Source organism: Arachis hypogaea, chromosome 20 (genome assembly GCF_003086295.3).
Source record: "Arachis hypogaea cultivar Tifrunner chromosome 20, arahy.Tifrunner.gnm2.J5K5, whole genome shotgun sequence".
NCBI classification, from domain to species: domain Eukaryota; kingdom Viridiplantae; phylum Streptophyta; class Magnoliopsida; order Fabales; family Fabaceae; genus Arachis; species Arachis hypogaea.
This window is the reverse complement of record NC_092055.1, coordinates 9,714,923-9,738,633: the sequence shown is the minus strand read 5'-3', so window position 1 is coordinate 9,738,633 and position 23,711 is coordinate 9,714,923. Positions and strand designations below refer to the sequence as shown.

The window sequence follows — 23,711 nt, the reverse complement described above, 5'->3', positions numbered from 1 at the left end:
TAATCATGAAGAAAAATATTTCTGAATTAAAAAGAACTCAACTTGAGCAACTCCAGTGAACAATATCACATCTGTAATTTACTTAACAAGCATACATAAACAATTTTCAGCAAGGAAATGCAAAACTAAACCAGATGAATATTATACAATCATATAAATGAACATCACCCAATACTTACTGGCTTTTAGATTTGCTTGTGCCCTCTGAATCTGTCGCCACAGGCTTCCTTTTTTTGCTTTGTTTTTAACCACCTTCTGTGGTTGTTTTCTTTTCTTTGTGCCCGTTTTTTCAATTTCTTCTTCCCTGCAATACATAAGAACAAGCGCATAAGAACAACTTTAAGCAAATACAAGTTAAATGAAATCAATATGAAGATCAAACTTATTGGTTTTCGGATTCACTTTTGCTTTCTGAATCCGTTGGAGTGCTTTCAGTTTCACTTGTTGTTTCTGAATCCATCTCAACAAGCTTTTGTTTTTTAACCACCCTCTTTTGTCTTGTTCTCTTTGCTGGTGGTGTTTTGTCGGTTTCAGGTTCATATTCAAATTCGAAAAATCTTTCTTCTTCCGAAGAAGAATAAAAAATTTTCTTTTTTCCTTTCTTTCCTTTTTCTTTCTTATCTAACTTATTTGTTTTTGTTTTTTCTTCTTTTATTTTCTTTCTGTACAGAAGTTCCTAAAATAGAAATTTATTTAATTAGAAATACAGTAACAATCAGCTGAATCAACATGAGCAACCCACTGAATCGAACGATAGTAATGTGCTGAATAAAACACCATAAAATGTGATCATTATTTAATGATCTAAGAAACATTTTTGCATGCACAATGACTCAATTGAACACACTAACAATCAGGTGAACCAAAGGGAGCAAATCCACCAAACTGAACAAGATTTATATGGTGAATAATACGTGACAAACATTTAATCATCAAAAGGATAGTGCATGAATGCAAAGGATTCAAATGAACATATTAACAATCAGGTGAAACAAAGGGAGCAAGCCAACCGAACCGAACAAGATTCATATGGTGAATAAAACGTGACAAACATTTAATCATCAAGAAAAATATTTCTGAATGCACAAAGATTCAAATGAACACACTAACAATTGCAAGTAGGAGAAATAAATTAATTATAACCTAAAACACAAGAATCAAAATTTTAGGGGAATTTTTTTGTTTAATTTACCAATGGTCAATTGCTTCCTTCGAAATCCGATCAAGCATCATTTGCTTTGTTCAATAGGCCACCCACGGTGCTGGGGAAGCATCAGGTCCGAACGGGTGAGGGAACTTGGTTTCATGGAAGTATATCAGCATCAAAATAAAAACACAGCTATCAACAGATTGTTTCGTTCCCTTTCTCTTGTTTTCAATTCCTTTCATCAAGAAGTTGAGCACATGTTTTGCCCAATCCCACTCTTGGATTTTTTCCACATGAAAGATAGGCGGCTTATGTATCGGGGAGGCCACGCTTACCGTGGTCGGCAGTAAGAAGCACTTTTGTATGAAGACGACAAAAGTCCTTTTGAATTTTTGCCGTTTCTCCTCCCCTTCAACACTCATTTCCAGAACAGACCTTGTCTTCCGGATTCAGTTTGGTGTAATCAATCTTATCATCAAAACAATTTCCTACAATATTTTAATAGCAAAAAATCAGCCAAAAAGGCTCAATTTAATTTTCTGTACACCAATGAACGGAAAATAAGCAGGAAGTGAAAAGTGTATTACTGTCGTTGTTTATGCCTACTGCAGCTGCTACCTTGCCAGGAGTTATTTTAATATTCCCCTGGAGAATTTTCAAGCATCCCTTATAGTCATCAAAGCAATCAATCAATTCTCTCAACAGGGCGTGAGAGACATTCATTTCTGGGACATGTGCCAGGGTACCAAATCTCATTTGTTCAAATATATCTCTCTTTTCTTGACTCATATTCCTAAATACTATTGCTATTGCCTTTGTTTGGCATCTACAATCATGAATTTTCTGTAAGTTTTAAAATAGAATGTGAGGATATATTTATAATACAAAATAGATATTATTTGAACAAAAGCGGATAAATATATTTAATGTGCTTACGTTATAGTGTGGCTTTTCCTTTTTTGTCACCATTGTCTTGTTGTGTTTTGTTGTAATGAAAAAATTTGGTCAATACTTTACTCAATACACAGAAAAGCACAAGCATGCATATCTTAATCAAATCAATTAAAATGCCCCAGCCTACCGAACTGAACCCACTTTATGCACTGAATAAAACATGATAAATAATGAATCAGCTAGACTAGTTACATTATCACTATCTACTCACATACATTATCTACTGAACTGAATGAAAATAAAAACAAATTTGATTCAAAGCCCTAATTATACTCTAAAAATGCAATCAGAATAAAGCCTAAATCTTGAACACACTAAATATCAAGTAAATGAGAATCACCAAGCCCACCAAACCGAACACAATCCATGTGGAGAATAAATCATTATAAGCTTTCAATTATTATGAATAGTATTTATTCATGCAATAGAAGTTAACTGAATAGACTAACAATCAAGTTCAAAGACCTAGTTACACTATCCACTGAATTGAATGAAAATAAGAACAAATTTGATTCAAAGCCCTAATTGTACTCTAAAAATGCAATCAGAATAAAGCCTAAACCCTGAATACACTAAATATCAAGTGAATGAGAATCACCAATCCTACCGAACCAAACACAATCCATGTGGTGAATAAATCATTATAAGCTTTCAATTATCAAGAATAGTATTTCTTCATGCAATAGAAGTTAACTGAATAGAGTAACAATCAAGTTCAAAGACCTAGTTACACTATCCACTAAACTGAATGAAAATAAGAACAAATTTGATTCAAAGCCCTAGTTATATTGTAGAAATACAATCAGAATAAATCCTAAACCCTAAACACACTAAATATAAAGTGAATGAGAATCACCAAGCCCATCGAACCAAACACAATCCATGTGGTGAATAAATCATTATAAGCTTTCAATTATCAAGAATAGTATTTCTTCATGCAATAGAAGTTAACTGAATAGAGTAACAATCAAGTTCAAAGACCTAGTTACACTATCCACTGGACTGAATAAAAATAAGAACAAATTTGATTTAAAGCCCTAGTTATCAGTAAAAATGCACTCAGAATAAAGCCTAAACCCTGAACACACTAAATATCAAGTCAATGAGAATCACCAAGCCCACCAAACTGAATACAATCTATGTGGTGAATAAATCATTATAAGCTTTCAATTATTATGAATAGTATTTCTTCATGCAATAGAAGTTAACTGAATAGTCTAACAATCAAGTTCAAAGACCTAGTTACACTATCCACTGAACTTAATGAAAATAAGAACAAATTTTATTCAAAACTCTAGTTATACTGTAAAAATGTAATCAAAATAAAGTCTAAACCCTAAACACACTAAATATCAAGTGAATGAGAATCACTAAGCCCATCGAACCGAACACAATCCATGTGGTGAATAAATCATTATAAGCTTTCAATTATCAAGTTTCTTCATGCAATAGAAGTTAACTGAATACAGTAACAATCAAGTTCAAAGACCTAGTTACACTATCCAGTGGACTGAATGAAAATAAGAACAAATTTGATCCAAAGCCCTAGTTATACAGTAAAAATACAATCAGAATAAAGCCTAAACCTAAACACACTAAATATGAAGTGAATGAGAATCACCAAATCCACCGAACCGAACACAATCCATGTGGTGAATAAGTCGTTATAAGCTTTCAATTATCAAGAAGAATGTTTCATAAACTTTCAATCATCAAGAATAGTATTTCTCCATGCAAAAGAAGAACTGAACAGAGTAACAATCAAGTTCAAAGTCCTAGTTACACTATCCACTGAACTGAGTGAAAATAAGAAAAAAAATTATTCAAAGTCCTAGTTATACTGTAAAAATACAATCAGAATACGTTGATATACTGAACGAAGGAGATCAATCTAGTAAAGCTAAAATGCAACTAGGAGAAACGCTACATTGTAAGATTTCAAATGAACAGTAATTTTTTTCATATCTTTGTTAGTCTCTGTTGCTGTTTTTGTTCGTTTTTGCTTGTTAGTGGCGAAATCTTGTCGCGATTCTTTTTCAGTAGTGGTTTCGGCAGAGAACGTGACTGAAGTTTGAGTGATTTTGAGAGAGATTTGAAGAGAAGGAGTGGTTTCATGTAGTGGTTTCGTGTTGAGGAAGAAGTAACGTTTCTTCATAATGAGCGCGAAGTAATGAGTGGGGTTTTTGGGCGCGTGTTTTCACGCTTCAGTAATGCGAGTGAGTGGATTTGGGTTTGGGCCAACTTGGATATATAGATACATAGATGTGTAGCAAGCCTGTTAAAATATAGCACTACGTTAAATCTCTTTATTAATCGTTAAGTTAAAATGATAAAATATTTTATTTATCTTATGACACAAAAATTAAAGATCGCAAAACACAATCATATTTGTCAAAGATGATAAATTAAATAAATTTTTGTTGAGATCATAAAACATAATATTTGGTATTATTTTGAAATTTAAGAATATTATTTATATAGTAAATATTTTTTACTTTCATATAAAAATACGACTGTTATTCGTTTTTTTTTAAAGATAGGGAAACTCAAACTCGCGACTTCTTAAATGAGTATGGGAAGACTATGTCATTTGAGTTATAATTCATTAGTACAATTGTTATTAGTTTATTTTATATTTAAATTATTTTTTAATTAACAAAATAAATAAAATATGTATTTGATTATTAAAAAAATAATGATATTATAGAAAAAACAAACTTAGTGGGATGATTCTAAATTTATTTAATACCATGTGATCTGTAGACTAATTATTTTTATATGAAAAAAATATTAATATTTTTGTTAGAAACGAGATTATTTGATATAATTATAGGTAGGTGAATTTTGTAGGTGAAAAGTCAATACGTGGAGGCGTGTTGCAACACGTGGAGACGTGTTGAACATGTGATAACATCCTAACCAACATGGATTTAAACTCCATTTTGGTCTTGAGATTGACCAGTTGCACTGATTTGGTCCCTGACTTTCCAATTGTCACAATTTAGTTCTCCAAATTAAAAAAAGTGCATCAATGTAGTTCTTAGTTGCCAAAACTCAACGCCATTAGTGGCGTAGCCCAAGTCTTGTCACGCTAGACATATTAAAACGATGTGGTATTCATTTTGGCGATAAAGAAGACGCTAAATGACGTCGTTTGAGAGTTTGAACAATACTAAAACGTTATACCTCCTCTCTTTTAATATTGTTCAAACGCTGAAATGACATTATTTAGTACTCTTTTAGCGTCAAAATGTGTAAAATGTCGTTTTAATATGTCCAACATGGTAAGACTTGAGCTATCTCGCTAACGGCGTTGAGGAGGGACTATATTGGTGCATTTTTTTTTAATTTAAAGGACCAAATTGTAGCAATTGAAAAATCAAAAAGCAAATCAGTACAACTCACTAATCTCAAAGACCAAAGTGGGACTTAACTCGGCCAACATGTAGTATTTTTCACAATAATATGATATACTTTAAATGTTAATATTCAACTAAAATACCATCTTTACTTCCATATTAAAAATAATTTCTGGTAATCTGTATATTAATAAAATAAAATAAATTAGCATATTCCGACGGCTCACGTAGAGAGCTGAGTTTGTCACTTGCAGGCAACCCAAAATCTCAATTGTCAACCTAAACCGGTAGGCGCACTGCGCACTCCTTCTCTTTCCCCGCGCATTTTAGCATCCGAACTTCTTCTTCTTACACTTTCGCCCTTTCTCAGCGAACTCTTCTTCTGTGCCAGCGAGGGGAGAGGGGGAAATTGAATTATGGATAAAACCTTTCTCTCTCCTTCAGCGAAGCGCTCCGTACCTGCTCTACCCGACCCGAACACGTTTCCGCCAAACGGATCCTCCAAGCGCGCCAGGTCTTCGTCTAAGACTCAGCCACCGCCGCTCTCCGTGCCTCAGGGCCACGTGGCATTTCGCCTCCTCTGCCAGGCCTCCCGAATCGGCGGCGTCATCGGAAAGTCCGGTTCCGTCATCAAGAGCCTCCAGCAGTCCACTGGCACCAAGATCCGCATCGAGGACGCGCCGGCGGAGGTGCAGGACAGGCTCATAGTGGTCGTCGGCGAGGGGACAATTTCCGGGAGGGTTTCTCTAAGCGGCGGCGAGGCCGTCGAGGTATCGAAGGCACAGGAAGCGCTCTTGAAGGTGTTTGATAGGATTCTAGAGGTTGCGGCGGAGACGGAGGGGATTGAGGTTGGGGATAGGGTTGTTTGCAGCCGGCTGGTGGCTGACGCGGCGCAGGTTGGTTCGGTGATTGGGAAGGGCGGGAAGATTGTGGATAAGATCAGGAAGGACACTGGGTGTAGAATAAGGGCTTTCACCGACAATTCGGCACCTTCCACTTCCTCTTCCGACGAAGTGATTGAGGTATGAATGTAACTTATTGAATGTCCAGTTTCTAGTTGCAAGTCACGAATTACTGTAGCATTTTCAGGAGTAGGAATCTCAAAACTAGTCTTATTGAATGTCCTATTCTTGTTTAGCATCTTATCTGTTTTCAATAGGATGGTGACTTTTGAATTCTGAAGGATTTGAATGTTACTTGGTTGCTAGTGTCTTGAGGGGGCTAGGGAGAGTGGATTTTAGTTTCATGGCTTAGGAGTTGGTAACATCTTCCAACTGACCAAGCAAAGGGTATTTGAACATGGTAGATGAGATTTGGTTTGTTTATGTATTGCAAAGGGTTTGTTTATGTATTGGAAAAGGTGGTGCTATTGTGAAAGCTCTTCAAAATGAGACAGGGGCAACTATAAGTATCGGTCCTTTAGTAGGCGAGTGTGAGGATCGAGTAATTACTGTCACTGCTTCAGAGGTATGTTAACTAATTTTTTTTTGTCTTGTAGTTGTATGCGTGTCATTATTATTATTTGGTGATTAACTTTTTTAGTTGGTGGTTGGTGGCTTAATTTTTTTTTTTAACAGAATTCTGAGTCAAAATATTCCCCAGCACAGAAGGCTGTTGTGCTTGTTTACTCAAGGTCCATTGAAGCTGGTATTGAGAAGGGGCTAGACTCTGGATTCAAGGGGTCATCTGTTACTGCACGACTTTTGGTTCCATCGAACCAAGTTGGTTGTTTGTTGGGAAAAGGCGGTGTAATTGTTTCAGAAATGCGGAAGGCAACGGGGGCTTCCATTAGAATAATTGGTTCTGATCAGGCTCCAAAATGTTCATCAGATAATGATCAAGTCGTACAGGTCTGGACATGATTCTTTCCTTTATTTCATTTATAATTAAAATATGCTGAGGAATACCTTCTTCTCTGATAAATGTTATTTTCTGCATCTACAAACTCAAACAAGTCTTTCCCTCTTAACCTTGTGAAATTTGAAGACCTCAAGAACACTATTGTGGAATACATGCTTCAAAATATTTATAATTCATAGTTTAAACATGTAATTTCTTCTTGCTTGTTTGCTTCTTGATTCTGAAATCCTCCAAAAATATAACATGTTTTGCACTGCTTGAAAGCAAGCACCTAAGCCTATTTCACAAAACTTGCATTCTAATTCTATTCTTGTTACAAGAATTTTGCTCCAACAGCATACCCCAAGACAGTACTTCATAATTACTTCAGTGCAATGACAATGTACTACTGCTTCTGAATTCACCATTTCACCCTGCATAATTATTAGCATTTTATGTAAAATGATATATGAAAAGTAATTTATGAACAAATTATTCCATATTTGGATAAGTGGTAACAAAAATACTGTTCTATGTTTGCACTTGTTCCTAGAAAATTTGGTTGGAGACTTTTTCTTTTTGGTTTGTAGAATCTTGATTTTCAATTTCTCAAGAGTACGAAAAATGGCTTTTTGCGAAATGTCAAGTTGTACAACCAATTTGATTAAAAGTTTAAAACTGTTGTAATGACTTTTGATTACTGAAAATCTAAAAAACATCACAAGTAAAGCTATCAAAACAACCTTCAGAGGTGTTTTTGAAATAAAAAAAGCAGACCCCTAGAATTGAGTAGATATCAGCTCATATCTTAGATGTTTGAGTATTAATTAGTTACTGTTTTTATATACTTCTTTTCTTTTCCCTAGATATCAGGAGAGTTTTCAAGTGTGCAAGATGCGTTGTACAATGCAACTGGTAGACTGAGAGATAATCTTATTATCAGTTCACAGAACAGTGCTGGAACAAGGAGTCAAAACTCTGTGCGAGCGGACTCCAGCCTTTCCTCTGCAAGAGCTGACACCAGCCTATCCTCTGCACGAGCTGATACCAGTCCCTATGGGCGATTAAGAGATACGGTTCCTCTTAGTGGCCAACCAGCTTTTGGCGTTTCTCCTTGTTTGACTAGACATACATTGTCTCAAAGTATTGATCATCATGCTCTTGCACATAATTTGGATCATAGTCTGGGTAGACATTCTTTGTCACAAAGCCTTGATCATCATGCTCTTCCATATAATTTAGATCATAGTATGGGTAGACATGTGTCACAAAGCCTCGATCGTCATGCTCTTGTGCAGAATTTAGATCATAGTCTGAGTAGACATAGTTTGTCACAAAGCCTTGATGATCATGCTTTTGCACAAAATTTAGATCATAGTCTGGGTAGACATAATTTGTCACAAAGCATTGATCATCATGCTCTAGCACAGAATTTAGATTATAGTCTAGGTAGGCATGGTTTGTCGCAAGGCAATGATCATCATGCTCTTTCGTGGAATGTAGACCATCCTTCTTCCCCAGGGTTATGGGCACCATCGGTATATCTCTTTCTCTTGGCTAGTTGGCTTACCTTCACAAGTTATTAGTTATTTATATTAAATTTGGCTGCAGACAGTGGCTGGCATAAATTCAAGGGGAATTAATGATCTTAGTTGGGGAATGACATCTCGAAAAGGAGGCTTGGAACTTGTCAGGTAGTTTGTTCACATTCATGACAAATTACGCTGGTTTCAAAGCAAATGTATAATTTATTAAAACAAACTGCAGTTCTTCTTAGCATCACAAGTTCCAATATTTCAATAACATAAAGTGCTATTTATGGTGTCATATGATGGGTTATGGATGTCTGTGGTGTAAACCTTCTTAAACTTTGTCAAATCATGGACTTGAATGAAATTACTACTTTGCACTAAAGAGTTTGTTATTTAGTATGAATTCTGCTGCACTATCTGTGCCATGTTTATGTAGCTGTGTGTGTTACCTCTCTTGCAACTCTACTTATACCTGCAGTTTTAGAATTCAATAATATTCAGTAGTTCTGTGTCGTGCATAATACTATTTGATTTGATGTTACTCCTTAGTTTGTCGTTGGTTTGCTCTTTCATTTCAAATCCTGCTTTGGAGTGAATTTATAACTTAACTAGAACTTGGTTTCTTATTGTGTGGACACAGTTGAGCTAGAAGATGCCACAAAACTTATATTTTACTTCTTTTTTTTTTTTTTTTTGGTCCTCAGTGGAAGTAAATCTGCTATTGTGACTAGTACAACTGTGGAAATTGTGGTTCCTGATGATACTATTGACTCTGTTTATGGGGAAAATGGTAGCAATTTGGCTCGTCTAAGACAGGTACGTAATTGGTCATGTTCATATACACATTCGATAATTTGATGCTGAACTTAGTGTTAGGTTTTTCACAAAAGAACATTTAAACAATTATTCTGAAACCTATGTATTTATATTTTAAGCCTTGCTCCTGCAACAAAGGCCTTGTCAAAGTAATTATTTTCAGCAATTTCATTGCTGCAAGATGATTGATTCCATAGTTTCCAATCCATAATATATACTTAAGCTTTCACCAACACACAAATCTTCATATATGAACCTATACATTAAACAACATTCATTAATATATACTTGCATGGCACTTTTTCAATTCTCATATAAACTGGGGAAGTTGGACATGCCACCCATGCTACATTATATAATAAAAAGAACCTACATATGCTGAATCAGATCTCACATTCATGTTAAAAGGTCTCTAGAATATAGTAGAACACTATGGAAAAAGTATGCAAAAAGAAGGTACTCTTTCAGACTATCACAACTAAAATTGTTAAATATAATTTATATATAAAAAAAAATTATCATAACCAAAAATAACATAGAAATGTATTGCAAAGCTCTGGCTAAAAGACTTGATATTGGGAAGCATTAATTCGTTTTGCCCTAGAGTAAAGTTTGACCAAACAGTAAGATTGTTGCCATGTGCCCTTGTATCAGAGGGTGATATTGGAAATAGCCTCCTCTGGCTTTCCGGGGCACGATTTGGTACATCTACCCATCTCAAGCCTCATAGGTGGAGCCTTGAACATTGGACCAACCCTTCCTAATTTGTCTTCCCCCCGTGTCTTTTTTCTACTTTCATTTGGATATATGGAATTGCTATAATAAAAGATTGAACTGCTAACAAAGATATTATGAAGCCTTGATTTTTCATGTGTCTTTCAAAACATAAAAGTTATTGCCATCAACAGATTTCAGGCGCTAAGGTTGTCATACATGAACCTCGTCCTGGAACAAGTGACAGGACTATTGTAATATCCGGTACTCCTGATGAAACCCAAGCGGCACAGAGCCTTCTCCAAGCATTCATTCTCAGTGGATCATCATGACAATATCCTCTCATTCATGTCCCAATGTTCTCCTCGTAGATACTTTTTTTAGTAGTTTTAATTCCTTTCTTTTTCTTTTTTAAAGAAAATATATTTTGTATTTTAACTTACAGTTTTTCCCTAACCTGAAATCATGTAATATGCCGGTTTCCTGGCATTGTATCATTCATTCCTTATCATTCTCATCCTTGCTGAATTAATTCAGCCTAGGCTGTCTATTGAACTGTCAGTGTAGTTATTTTTCGTCAATTACTTGATTCTTTCTTTGGTGCGTACCTTAGTAACAGCGAGGTATTTTAAATTCAGTTTGGTCTGCCTTACACCATTCCTGATTCAATTATTGATCTAACCAAGTTGGGTTGGTCTAGTGGTTAGCTCACTAGTCCGCTTAAGTAAGTGTCGGGGGTTCGAATCCCGCCTTGTGCATGCAGCAACCCATTGGCCAGCGGCAAACCCTTAAATGGAGCTCAGTACCGCGACGGATTAGTCTTTGACCTGTCGGGTTGGGGGATACCGTGGGAAACCAAAAAAAAAAATTATTGATCTATATTTTTTGCCACTACTATTGAAACTAAGTTTCTCCAATTCACTCTATGCAATGAACGTTTCTTATTTTCCAGGGAATTGTTCATAATTTGCATCTTTCTTGATTATCTCACAGTAAAAGTATATATTATATTAAAATTCTGCATAAAGCTTTTGGCAATTAAAAAACAAAACAACAATTTCGAGGAGTGGGAAAATGAAACCATTTCGTTAACTCAATAGTAAAATCGAATGCTACACGGCAAAGGTAGCCGTAGCATTTCATACATACATACATTGATACCTCATAATTTCTGACGTCCACCAACCTTCACAAATTGGTATATTACACAAATCATATACTAAGAAGACATTATTATTCTCAAGTCCCCGACTCTTAGGGAAAATGAGTTCATTGAATTGAAGAAGCAAACAAACAAGTGGATCAGTTGGCAGCAGCAGGGGTTGGATTAAGAGTGATTTCGACATTATCATGCACTCCTTGAAGCAGTAGTTCACCGTCGTATGTGAGCACTTTTCGCTTTTTAGCTGCTCTCAGTGTCCCAACAAGCGCTTCAAATATATTTGCACATTGGTCATCGTTAAATAATGTCCCAAATGTAACCTTCACATCAACACAATGGAAGATGGAACAAAAAACACAACAGAGTAAAAGAAAAAGGCATCAGTGAAGTGTCTGCATCCTAATTACAATGATCTAATGATATAGATCCTATCTCATGAAACAAATCAGGATACATGGATCTTTTTATTATTATCTGAATCTTCCCTGTTATTTTCATTTCCAGATACTAGGCTTAGATCCACAAAGATCGATTCCAAGTTCACATAATAGAGATTGAAACTAAAAAGGAGCATAATGAATAGTGGGGGTGGGTAGGAAAAGAGAGAATAAAAGTTTCATACCTTGTAAGAACCATCTGATTGGAGTGTGCCAAGCCTCTTGATCTCTTCCCTGAGGCGCCCAACCTCCTCTTCTACATTCATCCTTCAATGATTTATGGTTCCAACTTCCACTCTCTCTCCTCTTCTCTTCTCCTCAGATCACACCCACCTCAAGTTCTCAACAATACAAAATATCTTTCCCCTCAATCCATTTTATATAATAATTATAATATGCACGTTGTATTACACTTTATTTATTTATTTACTTATTTTACATTAGCAAAAATGAAGTTTTATAACTAACGTTGTATTACGATCAAACTTAATTCAAACAACTTTTACATTATCATTATTAAAAGAAAGGACTTTATATATCCCATGGCATAATTAGGATGAATTTTAGAGAGGAAATAAAAATTATTTTGCAATTAAAGGTGTATTAGAATAAAAATTTTAGGAGACACTAAACTGAAATTTATATTATTATATAAGAAAAAAAATTAAAGTTAGAGCCATTGTCCCCTTTTGCTTAATTAAGCTCCGCTTTATGTCATAATTTTATAGAAATTTAAGTTAAAATTGTTATATTATCTTGGAGAATTTCATAAATTTAATCTTAAAAATATAGTATGACAAGTGGGTTGGAATATTACTTATTTGATGACGATAGGATAAAATTATTTTAATATTATCTGCCTATAAATAATTTTACGTTTTTATGCATATTTATTTATTTAGTATTGTCAACGAATTATAGTATAATTTTTTTATATTTATCTAAAAAATTTAAATTCGAATTTTATTCTTTTTGAATTTGTCTAAAAATTTTATATTCGAATTTCACTTCTAACTTTTAAAAAAAATATTATTTTTTTTTTACAATATACGCGTTTTCTAATTGTGTGATAGTATATATATAGGTTCGAAAACTTGGAAATTAATTTATATTTGATATCTAGATTTAATAAGCTTTTTCCCCACCTTAATATCAGAGTCAATAAGATTCCATCTAAAATTAAAGTACCAATACCAGGATAAAAATGTGATCGTCAAAAATTTCAATTTCATTTAAAAAAAAAAAAGTAAAAACCAGGTTGTGCCACAGTGGAAGTGCAATATTTTGATTTTAAATTAAATAATTAAATAGCAATTCAATTTTTTTGCTTTATTTGATTTGACTTAGAAATTTTATGTTACTTGTTTGCTGCTGTGTCTAGTTTCAGTGTTTTCAGAGAACGAAAGTGTTTGTAGGGAAAGCTTTCAATGTTTCCCATTTCTATGCTTTTTCCTTTCCTACACCCACTCTTCATCAATTCTTCATTAGGGTTACCCAAAAGCTTCTAACTTTCTGTTTGGAAGCAGAGAAAATTTCACGACTTGGAGGAGAAACAAAAGAGAGAGCAGCTGCTGTTAGTGATGCTTGAGTAATGGACACTGCGAATCAGCAGAGGCTGCAAGCAAGAACCTTTGATGATGATGATGATGATGAAGCCCAACAGCAGCAACAACAGCAACAAAAAACTGTGCTTGTTCCCATGCAGGTGAATGGTGCGTTGAACCCTTTTGATGGAGGTTCTCACGAGGTGGAAGAAGCTTTCGTGAGTTCTGGGTTGTCTTCTACTGCTACTTCTGTTCAGCCAAGAACCAGTGAGCTCACCATTGCATTTGAAGGCGAGGTTTATGTTTTCCCAGCGGTTACCCCAGAAAAGGTCCATTTTTTATTTTTGTTGTTAAGTGATCGGTGCTCTTTTAATTTTATTCTTTCCCCGTTGATTGTTCAATGTTTGATTAGAAATTTTTGCTTGAGAATTGTTTCCCATAGATTAGGTGCCCTTGTTTTGAATTTGTGATGATAAACTTTTTTGTTTTTTGGGAAGAAAGAACTCTTATTATATATGGTTCAGGTTGTGATTGCTGGGATACTTACATGCTATCATTAGTTTACATTGGATGCATCATGAAATTAATTTCGTTTCTTCAGTAAAATTTCACTGCTTTTGTATTTTTTATTTTTAATTTTTGTTTTCCTGAACAAATAGGTGCAGGCTGTATTGTTACTCTTGGGAGCCCAAGAGATTCCCAGGATTGCTGCCAGCTCTGATTCTTCGTTGCAGCAGAATTGTCAGCAGATTATGGTGCTCTGTTTGGAAATTAATTTTCTTTCTTGGTGATTCCATCATTTCTTGTCTCTTAACATTTGTTGGGTTTTCTACTTTTCTTATATGTGCAGGGAATAAATGATGCTTCCCGAGGCTCAAAGGTTTCACGAAGAATTGAATCACTTGTAAGGTTCCGTGAAAAGCGAAAAGACCGATGCTTTGAGAAAAAAATCCGGTACACTTGCCGTAAAGAGGTTGCCCAGAGGTAGGGTGTGGGCTTTGGGAGATTGGATTAGATGGTTGGCATGTCCCTTCCCCCATCCCCACTGCTTGACTTATATTTCAAATGGGTTTATTCCACTGCACTCTTTGACCTCTGGATGTTGAGGCTGTTGTTCTTCTTGAGATTGATTATATTTGAATCTCTAACAGGATGCATCGTAAGAATGGACAGTTTGCGTCACTCAAGGAAGGCTACAAATCTCCTGCTGAAAATTTCGATTCAAGCAATGGTGGAGGTGATACTTATTCACAGTCTATGTGAGTTGCAAGCTAAATCTCTGTGTTTTATTTTTAGAATTCACAATTTACATGTTGGAACTAATATGTTCTATTATTCTGTTCAACCTCTGCCATGATTTAGTGAACGTAGATGTCAGCATTGTGGAACTAGTGAGAAGTCAACTCCAGCTATGCGTCGAGGACCTTCTGGTCCAAGATCTCTGTGCAACGCCTGTGGTCTTATGTGGGCAAATAAGGTGAATAATATCCGTATATTAAGCTTGATCTGGATTTATGTTTCTTATTATTGATTGTAGCTAGTGCTGCTCTCCATAATCAGGTTTTGCATGCAATTAAGTATCTAATTTATTGTTTTTTTTGTTTTTATGGTTACAGTAACTAGATGCCCTGTCTGAAGAGTAGAACTTTTGTGTACAATTATTTAAAAAAAGGTCTTTTTTGTCCACTTTTTGTCTCTGAAATCTTGTCATGTTGCCACGAAGACTGTTAACTTATAGTTGTCTATTTGATGTAACCATGGTTGAGGAGTTTATGAGGGAAACAAACAACTTTTCCATAAGTGCTTTCAAGTTTAATTGGTGAATCCTTGATAGATGACAATAATGTGTATCCTCAGTAATTTTATTTTTTACTTTTGGTGTAAAATTGATGAAAATTCTTTATGCTACCCACTGTCCTGATTTTAACCTGGACATGAAAATGTTTCTTCCATCCAACATTTATGCCTGATGTTGTTATCAACTCATAACATGGAATTGCAATTGTTTGAAAGGTGTTTATTTTGCTTTTATGGATTGTCATGAGCATGCATGAATAATTTAATTGCATTTTCCCATGTTGCTGAATGCGATTACAGTAATGTTATTTATATCATGCTATTACTTATCATTAATTACATGCTTAATTGATTTGAAGGGAACTCTGAGAGATCTCAGCAAAGCATCAAGAGTCACTTTTGAACAAAATGGACTGGTACGTACTCGTGTTTTTATAATATTGTTACCTAACAATGTCTTGTCTTCCTGGTTTAGAAGATACTGCTGTAGCCTGTATAACGTTACCAATGATTCGAGTATATATTAGTTATAAATGAGTTTAATCTACGTGTTGAACCTATAATTTTGCTCCTAGTGGTCACCTAATTCGGATTTTCTTATTATAATTAATTCTCAACAGAAGATTTTGGATTTTCAATTCTAATAATTTGTCTTTATCAACAGGATACATCAGCTGATATAAAACCTTCACCAACAGAACCAGAGAACTCTTCTCCTGACCAGAACGAGGATGTATGTTTCCATGGGATTGAACTAAACACATTAATAAAGCTTTTCCTAATGTGGAAAATGCTACTCATTATTTATCAGATCTGCTCATATAGATTGAGTTCTTTTGCTTGCATGAGTGGAACATAGATAGTTGATTCTGTTCTATTGAACTGTCATTCATTATATTTACTCAATTTTATTTCTATCAGATCTGCCTAGAGGAAGCCAAACCTGTGCCAATAGATTCGAGACAGTCACCTGAGAGGAACAATGATCAGGTTCTAGAAGTTTTTCATCCCTCTATTACTCAGTGGAAGCTATGATTGTCTTATATGGTCATATGAGAAATTCCATTGACCAGATAACCGAAGGATGTGATACAAAGCTAAATTGGAGTATTTTGTCATCAAATTTAATTTTATGCTGTAGTCGTTTCTTCATTTCTTGAATATACTGAAAAATGTCAACTTTGGAATATTTGTCATCAAGTCGAATTCTCTGATTTACAGTATACACTTGATACTGCGGAAGCCGTTACCAACGATTCATCTATCCAAATGGAGAATAATGCTCTCAGCATACATCAAGAGGTATTCTTTTGTTTGGAAAGAGTTTTGCGGTAATATTAGCTCCAAACATTTGGAAATTGGCAGTTTGTATGTAATACTTTTGATGGTTGCAGGATAATAAACTTGAAGATTTTGCTGACGCTTCTGGGACAGAATTTGATATTCCTGCCTGTTTTGATGAGCAGGTACCTTTTTTTCGTTTTTGATGACTTATCATGAATCATAATTCTTAGAACATGATGAGACCCTTGAAGGCTTGAAAGCCTGTGTGTGTGGATCAGTTAAATGTGTGAGCACACTTACAGGTTGACATTGACATTGATGATTCCAACATGAGGACTTACTGGCTATGATCTGGGGATATGCCACCAGAGAATTGCCAATTATCCACACATGCATTTTCTGTGATACAACCTAATACGCTATGCTGCTTCAACTAACATAGGACTTCTGGGGATGGTTTGTGTTTTATAGACAAATTATTTCTGGAAGCAATGTGAATTATGACTGTAGAATTAGATTTTTAGGTTCTCTTTCTCTCTCTCTCTCTCTCTCTCTCTCTCTCTCTCTCTCTCTCTCTCTCTCTCTCTCTCTCTCTCTCATTTCTGTATATCCTATCAATACTGGATTCGATTTATATATTGTGAATAGTTCCGTTTTTGCCCTTAACTCTTCAAAATATAAGTGAATTTATTTTCTTTACCGTTTTATGAGGGAATAAAAATATCGTATTAGACATCTACGTAGTTTGGATTTTGCATGATTAGATATTGGGAAGTTTGAATTACTATACTACAATGGAAGTTATTTGTTATTTCTTATTCATATTCGGGCCGAACAGAACAGGGGGTACACATTTATAATTTGGTGTTAACAAACAAATAATGGTGAATTTACCATTTGTTATGTCTCTTTGTTGTCTACAATGATGAGTTTTTAAAAATGAGTATAGATAAATTTTTTCGGTCAGTTTGTTTCTAAAGACTGGAATTGAGATTGAGAGACTGCGATTTAGTATTGTGTTTGGTGGTTAGAAACTAGAATTAAAATTTTAGTTTCAAGACATAAAATTTCAGTTTTTTCAATATCTTCAGAAAGTGGAGACAAAGGGGACTAAAATTTCTGGGACTCAGTAGAGACAGAAAAGACTAAAATTTTTGCAGATGAAAACTTTAATAACATTTCTTTTCAAAAATATTTTTATTTAACTTTTCAAATTTTAAATCTACCCTTTAATTCTTATGTTTATCTTAAACTAAACATGATACTTAGACATAACTTAGTGCATTATATTTTATACCAAACACAATAGAACGACTTAATTTTGTCTCAGTCTCTCAATATCAGTCTCCCTTCTAAACGCAGCATAAGAGTTTGTGATGATTTGAATTTGGTTTGGACAAGGGAGTCGTAATATGGCCATAGTACATCGTCTTGTAGTTCATACTTTTATACTCCAACCATAGGACTAAATTTTTTATTGGTTATTGAGATTTATGACTTTTACCATTTTAGCCTCTCACATTCAAAATTTAATATACTATTTCTTGAAATCTAGTTCTAGACATTATATTGATTCTTGGACCCTTTCTGACATTGGATCAACAAACAGAGGATTAAACTAGTTTTGACTTGCCATGTTAGACACAGATGACATTGTTTCGTTTTGGCACACAATGAAAGAAGAAGAACGAAGTCTCATTTTTTTTTTTTTTTGGTTAGAGCTAAAATTAGATGCTTGAGCAATGTCTTATTTGCCACGAACGATGTATTTTGGCTGAAAAAGATTATGGGAGTACTCTGAGTTACTCTCCCTAACATGGATTCCAAGCTCAACACCAGCATCTCTTGTTTCACAATTAACAGTCACCGACTTCTATCACCAAATATCTTTTATCTCTGCAGGGTTTGGGGGGTTTCGTGCAGACATATACATTTGTTATTTTACTGAGAAGACTGCCTTCCTAATACTCATTTTACACACAAATTCTCTAAGTGGTCAAACATGTTTCACTTTGAGGATACAGCTTGCGGTGGGGATTCACAGGTTGGGGCCACATCGTACTGTTAATCGTATGTACAAATAAAACTCCTTGCTTCAGTTATCATTGTCTGAGTTTCTTTTTAAAAGTACCTAGTGAGATGGCGGCGTAGCCAGAGTTCATACATGACCATATGAAACGCATCTAGTCTAACTGGAGGTGTATTCCACTGGAAATGCTTCTGGACCTGAACCATAAACCGAAAATTAAAACTAGTGTTATCATCTTACAAGAAGCCATGATTTATTTCAACGTATGAAATTTTTGTCTTAAATCACAAACATAAGTAGCTTCATGACGGATATGATTCCATAATTGCACCAACTATCAGCTAACTGATATTTTTAAAAACCAGAAACTGAAACTTATTACCTTTACTAAGTTCTGATTCAATGTCACAAAATCTTTCTGAGATATATTTCTCAGAATGTCTTTGAGCTGATAAAGGTCACTTTCCTTCACTACTACAGAAAACTTCCTCCAATCCAGAATCTCATTAAAAGGCAAGTCATAATAGTTTGACATGATTACTGCAGATAGAGGACAAGAATTTCTGTTAGAACTTAGAAGATTGAATTCACAGAAGAGATGGGTAATCAGTGAGCAACAAAAGTCATGAAGATGTAGTTTACCCGGAACACAGCCATAATGGATTGAGTCCGCGATACGGCTGCTACCAACAGGACCGTGAGGGCACAAACAAAACTTGGATCTATAAAGTTTCTCCAAATAAACAATAGACCCAGTAGCATGACGGTCAATTCTGTTATTCTGAATGTCAAGTTCAGTATCATTGTCCCACACAGCTGCAAGTTCATCTTTCAATTTAGAATCAGAGCGACCAGCCCAGAAAGCAAGTGTTTTCCTGCAGTATTTTCCGGATAGGAATTGGTATTAAAATTAATAAAGATGGCACAGTTTCAGGTGACTTAACTGAAAATTGTGTTTCTAACAAGCAAAAGAATTCGATTTTATGGTACGAAAACAATTTCCACCTTCTCTTTATGTCATTTCCACCTGCAGGGTGAAGAAATGGCAGCTGAACTTGGGGGAGGGTAACATCTTTGTGTGGAATAAACAAACCGTCATAACTGGATGAACAAACCACCCGAATGGAATTTTTGACAAGATATGGAACCCCATTCGTAGCCTTGGCACCGATATCATGGCAAGTCACAAAAAAGTGATCAGCACCCAATGTTCTGTTCCAATAAGGATACTTGAACTTTAGGCTCTCCACATACTTCCCAACTTCATAAATCATACGCTCATAAGTCAACCCCTGCATACTTCACATGCGCGCATTAGACTCTTATATTGAGAACTATGCTAGACACTAGGTTGTTGAATTCATGCGTAGTGCTATCTGCTAAGCATATTCCATATTCTATTATCTGTTGATAGTATTTGAATAATTTTATTCAGGCTTAGATATGTACAAATTAACAGTTCTCCTCAATGATTACGTGATTTGAGAATCAATTATGAGAATTGTGAAATTGTGAAAACAAGTGGCACCCAAAATCTTCCACAAATGCAAAATTGGCTTTATATGTATTAAGCAATTTCAACCTAAAAGTTGTGATTTGTGAACATTTGACATTTCAGCTATTTGCTACACAAGAATAACTAACTAAACATTGATTTGAATAAATAAAAACAGAAAATATATTGCACAATTGAACAGGTTTCTTGTTGCGAGATGTGAGTTAACCCCTGAGAATTATGCAAATCATTCTTGGAGGTGAAATTAGGGCATGCATACCTTGCCTCGCATTTTGTGGCAAGAAATAGGAATGAAGAAGAGGTGAGCTTGAAGAGGATCGGCAGTGAAGAAACGGCTTTCTTTGATGTTCTTGAAGAAATAACCTTCACTGGAATATTTCCCGGTGAGCTTCCTCGGCGTGTGGAAATAGGTCTCAGGATCACCGTCAGGGTACACGAACACCTTCAACTCCTTCTCCATCTTCTCGTAGTCCAATTCGAATGCCTCCGGCGAGTGGAACACTCTAGAAGAATGCAACGTTACTCTGCGCGGCGCATCGAAATCGCGCTGTGCATCACAGAAAGAAGAGACAAAAAGGTCAAAAAATCAAAACGGTGAGCGAGAATTTGAGAGAGAGAGAGAGAGAGAGAGAGAGAGAGAGAGAGAGAGAGACTTGGAGCTCGAGGTTGAAGAGTAGCTGCGCGGAGATGAAGACGCTCGTGAGGGTGTAAAGGAGGTAGAGGAGGATGCATGCGGTGGAGACGCAGAGGTATCGACAGCGAGGGTGGTTGCGGAATATTCCGGGAAAATTTGGGAAGGAAAATGAGTTTTCTCGGGAAAGTGGAGGTGGCGCCATGGAATTGGCGGGAAAATGAGGATTCTCGGAAGGTAGTTGAAACATATTTCTTTTTCTCATGTCTTCTGCTTACTGATTTCGTAACTAACTACTAACGAGAAAGTAAACAAAACTTGTTTGGTGGGAAGATAGTAAACAAAACTAGTCAACGTCTCAACTGGCTCCTCTTTTTTAAATTTTTCTAACTACCTCCTAACGAGAAAATAAACAAAACTAGTCAACGTCTCAACTAGCTATTAGCAAGTCAGCACTCAGCAGGGTGATGTGACTGTGAATGCCATGCATCAAAGTTCCGTGGGCCAATTCGTGACCCAATTTTAATGTCAATAAGGCCCGATCAGATATATCATAACCAGAAAGCCCAACTAGGCAACAACAAATATGTCATGACTCATGACATGGTTGCAATATTGACTCCAAAAGAAAATAACAAGGAAAAATACTAGAAAAGAATATTAATGTTCCCCACATTAATAGAATGAAGTTTTGTTTTCTTTCTTATTAGAGTCATAAACTCATAATATATCTCACACAAATATAAAAAAAAGTGTTGGAACGAGATAGGGATGGAATTCACTGCAGCTGTGATGGGGTTTTTTGAGTCAGCACGACTGCCAGCAGAAGCTAATGTCACATGGGTAGCGTTGGCTATGAAATTCGTTGGTGCTAAGGAGATAAAAGAACTAAGACCTATCAGTATGGTGGGATGTGTCTATAAGGTTATTTCTAAATTGTTGACACGAAGAATGAGGAGGGTTATGCCAGGCTTAGTCGGGGAATCACATAGTACCTTTGTGAAGGGAAGAAAGATACACGATGGAGCGTTAATTGCTTGTGAAATCGTGCATGGTTGAAGCTGAAGAAGAAGAAATCAGCGATTATTAAACTGGATTTCCAAAAAGCATATGACAGAGTCAAATGGTGCTTTGTTGATACTGTGCTGGAGAAGATGAGCTTCGGAAGAAAATGGAGGGCGTGGGTTAGGGAGTGTGTTACTTTGGCTTCTATCTCTATCCTGGTTAATGGTTCACCATCGAAACCGTCCAAAATGGAAAGGGGACTACGCCAAGGAGACCCATTATCTCCGTTCTTGTTTGTCCTAGTGGTGGATGTGCTCAACAGGATGATCGGAGAGGCAGTTGCGCATGTCACGCGTATGCGTCAGTCACGCATACGCGTCGATGGTCCTTTTCGCGAGTCACGCGGACGCGTCGATCACGCGCTCGCGTCACTGAGCAAATCTTCAAATCACGCGTACGCGTTAGTCACGCGCACGCGTCGCCATGAAAAGCTCCAAAATCACGCGTACGCGTTAGTCATGCGTACGCGTCACTCTTCACTGCCATCTAAAAATTAAAATAAAAAAATAAAATAAAACTAACTAGTGAACACCAAACTTAATTTCAGAAATTTAAAATATATTAGTGCTATTTATTTAAAAATATTTTTAAAAAAAATAAAACACAAAAATAAAACAAAACTAATAGAATATAAAAAGAAAAAAATGGAAGAAAACAAAAGCGAAAATAAAAGAAAATAAAAATAAAAAGAAAATAAAATAAGAATGAAATAAAAATAAATAAAAACGGACTAAAGTAAAAAAAAATATAAAAGCAAAAAAAAGAAATAAAACGAAACAGAAAAAGGGGGGAGGGGCGAACGAAAGAACGAAGAAAAGAAAAAAAAAATTTACGGAAATGAAAGTAAACAAAAATGAAAAATAAAAATTAATAATAATAAAATAAAACTAATTAAAAAAAATTTATCTAATCTAAGAAATCAAACAACGAGTAGTTGTTAATCACAATCAATCCCCGGCAACGGCGCCAAAAATTTGGTGCGGATTTTTTAACCACAGATTAACCGGCAAGTATACTCGGTCGTACCAAGTAATACCTTACGTGAGTAAGGGTCGTTCCCACGAGGATTGATGGATTAAGAAACAATAGTATTTGATAGGCTTAGTTAGACAAAAAGAAAAGAGTGTTTGAGCAATATAAAAGACATTAAACAATAAAAAAAATATTAAAGATAGGCAGATAAATAAGTTGGGAATAAAATATGGAGAAGCAGTTAAGATTTCAGAGTTATCTATTTTTCCGGATTAACTTTTCTTACTAACTATTTTAATTATGCAGGATTTAATTTATGGCAAACTATATGTGACTAGACCCTAATTCCTTAGACCTTCTTAGTCTCCTCTAAAATTCATCAACAGCCAATTTCTTGGTCAACTAATTCCAATTAGAGGGTGATGATCAAATTCCAGTTTGTATGTCACAAAAACTCTAATTACCCAAAAATAAAGGGATTATATGTCACATATCCCGTTAAATCCAGATAATTAAAATTTAGGAGAATATGTTTTCAAGTAAAGTGTTTTTCCAAGTTTTACAAGAACTCAAGTAGAAAGAGAGTCATACTTCCGTTCCACCCAAATTCATAAGATAAAGAGCGAAAACAATTCTTAAATTATAAATCCATACATAAATTAAAATAGAAAAAGCAATAAAATCAATCCATACGAATAAACAGAGCTCCTAACCTTAACAATGAAGGATTAGTTGCTCATGACTTAGAGAGAAAAATAAGGATTGTAAATTTGTATAGAATTGGGATCCTCTGGGACCTCCCCAAAGGAAGGAAAGTTTCTCCCTTTTATAACTAATCATAATAAATTTAAAATCTAATTTTTAAAATTAAAATAATATCTTTTCCTAGAATTCAAATTTAAATTTAAATTCG

The 23,711-nt window shown here is 35.2% G+C and overlaps 3 protein-coding genes across 4 annotated transcripts; 2 read left to right on the top strand and 1 right to left on the bottom strand.

The window, feature by feature from the left end:
* Positions 1–5,739: 5,739 nt before the first annotated feature.
* Positions 5,740–10,998, top strand: LOC112784916 (KH domain-containing protein HEN4). Its single transcript, XM_072230906.1, has 7 exons — positions 5,740–6,482; positions 6,742–6,927; positions 7,038–7,310; positions 8,166–8,837; positions 8,911–8,993; positions 9,536–9,647; positions 10,556–10,998. The coding sequence occupies exons 1-7, from the start codon at positions 5,877–5,879 to the stop codon at positions 10,691–10,693; spliced, it is 2,070 nt and encodes a 689-aa protein (XP_072087007.1). The 5' UTR covers positions 5,740–5,876; the 3' UTR covers positions 10,694–10,998.
* A 140-nt stretch (positions 10,999–11,138) lies between these two features.
* LOC112784914 (GATA transcription factor 24) lies at positions 11,139–17,251 on the top strand. 2 transcript variants are annotated; one of them, XM_025828277.3, is made up of 11 exons: positions 11,139–13,833; positions 14,164–14,259; positions 14,355–14,488; positions 14,656–14,763; positions 14,867–14,981; positions 15,661–15,717; positions 15,966–16,034; positions 16,223–16,291; positions 16,523–16,603; positions 16,696–16,767; positions 16,888–17,251. In XM_025828277.3, exons 1-11 carry the CDS (start codon positions 13,552–13,554, stop codon positions 16,933–16,935), a joined length of 1,131 nt encoding a protein of 376 aa, XP_025684062.1. In that variant the 5' UTR covers positions 11,139–13,551; the 3' UTR covers positions 16,936–17,251. The 2 variants fall into 2 exon arrangements, with proteins under 2 accessions (XP_025684062.1, XP_025684063.1); XM_025828278.3 differs by having other exon boundaries at positions 13,296–13,833; positions 14,170–14,259.
* A 1,008-nt stretch (positions 17,252–18,259) lies between these two features.
* Positions 18,260–21,070, bottom strand: LOC112786900 (probable glycosyltransferase At5g03795). Its single transcript, XM_025830279.3, has 6 exons — positions 20,784–21,070; positions 20,390–20,677; positions 19,620–19,906; positions 19,257–19,489; positions 18,997–19,154; positions 18,260–18,811 (listed from the first exon to the last, which is right to left on the bottom strand). The coding sequence occupies exons 1-6, from the start codon at positions 21,024–21,026 to the stop codon at positions 18,707–18,709; spliced, it is 1,314 nt and encodes a 437-aa protein (XP_025686064.1). The 5' UTR covers positions 21,027–21,070; the 3' UTR covers positions 18,260–18,706.
* Positions 21,071–23,711: the final 2,641 nt, after the last annotated feature.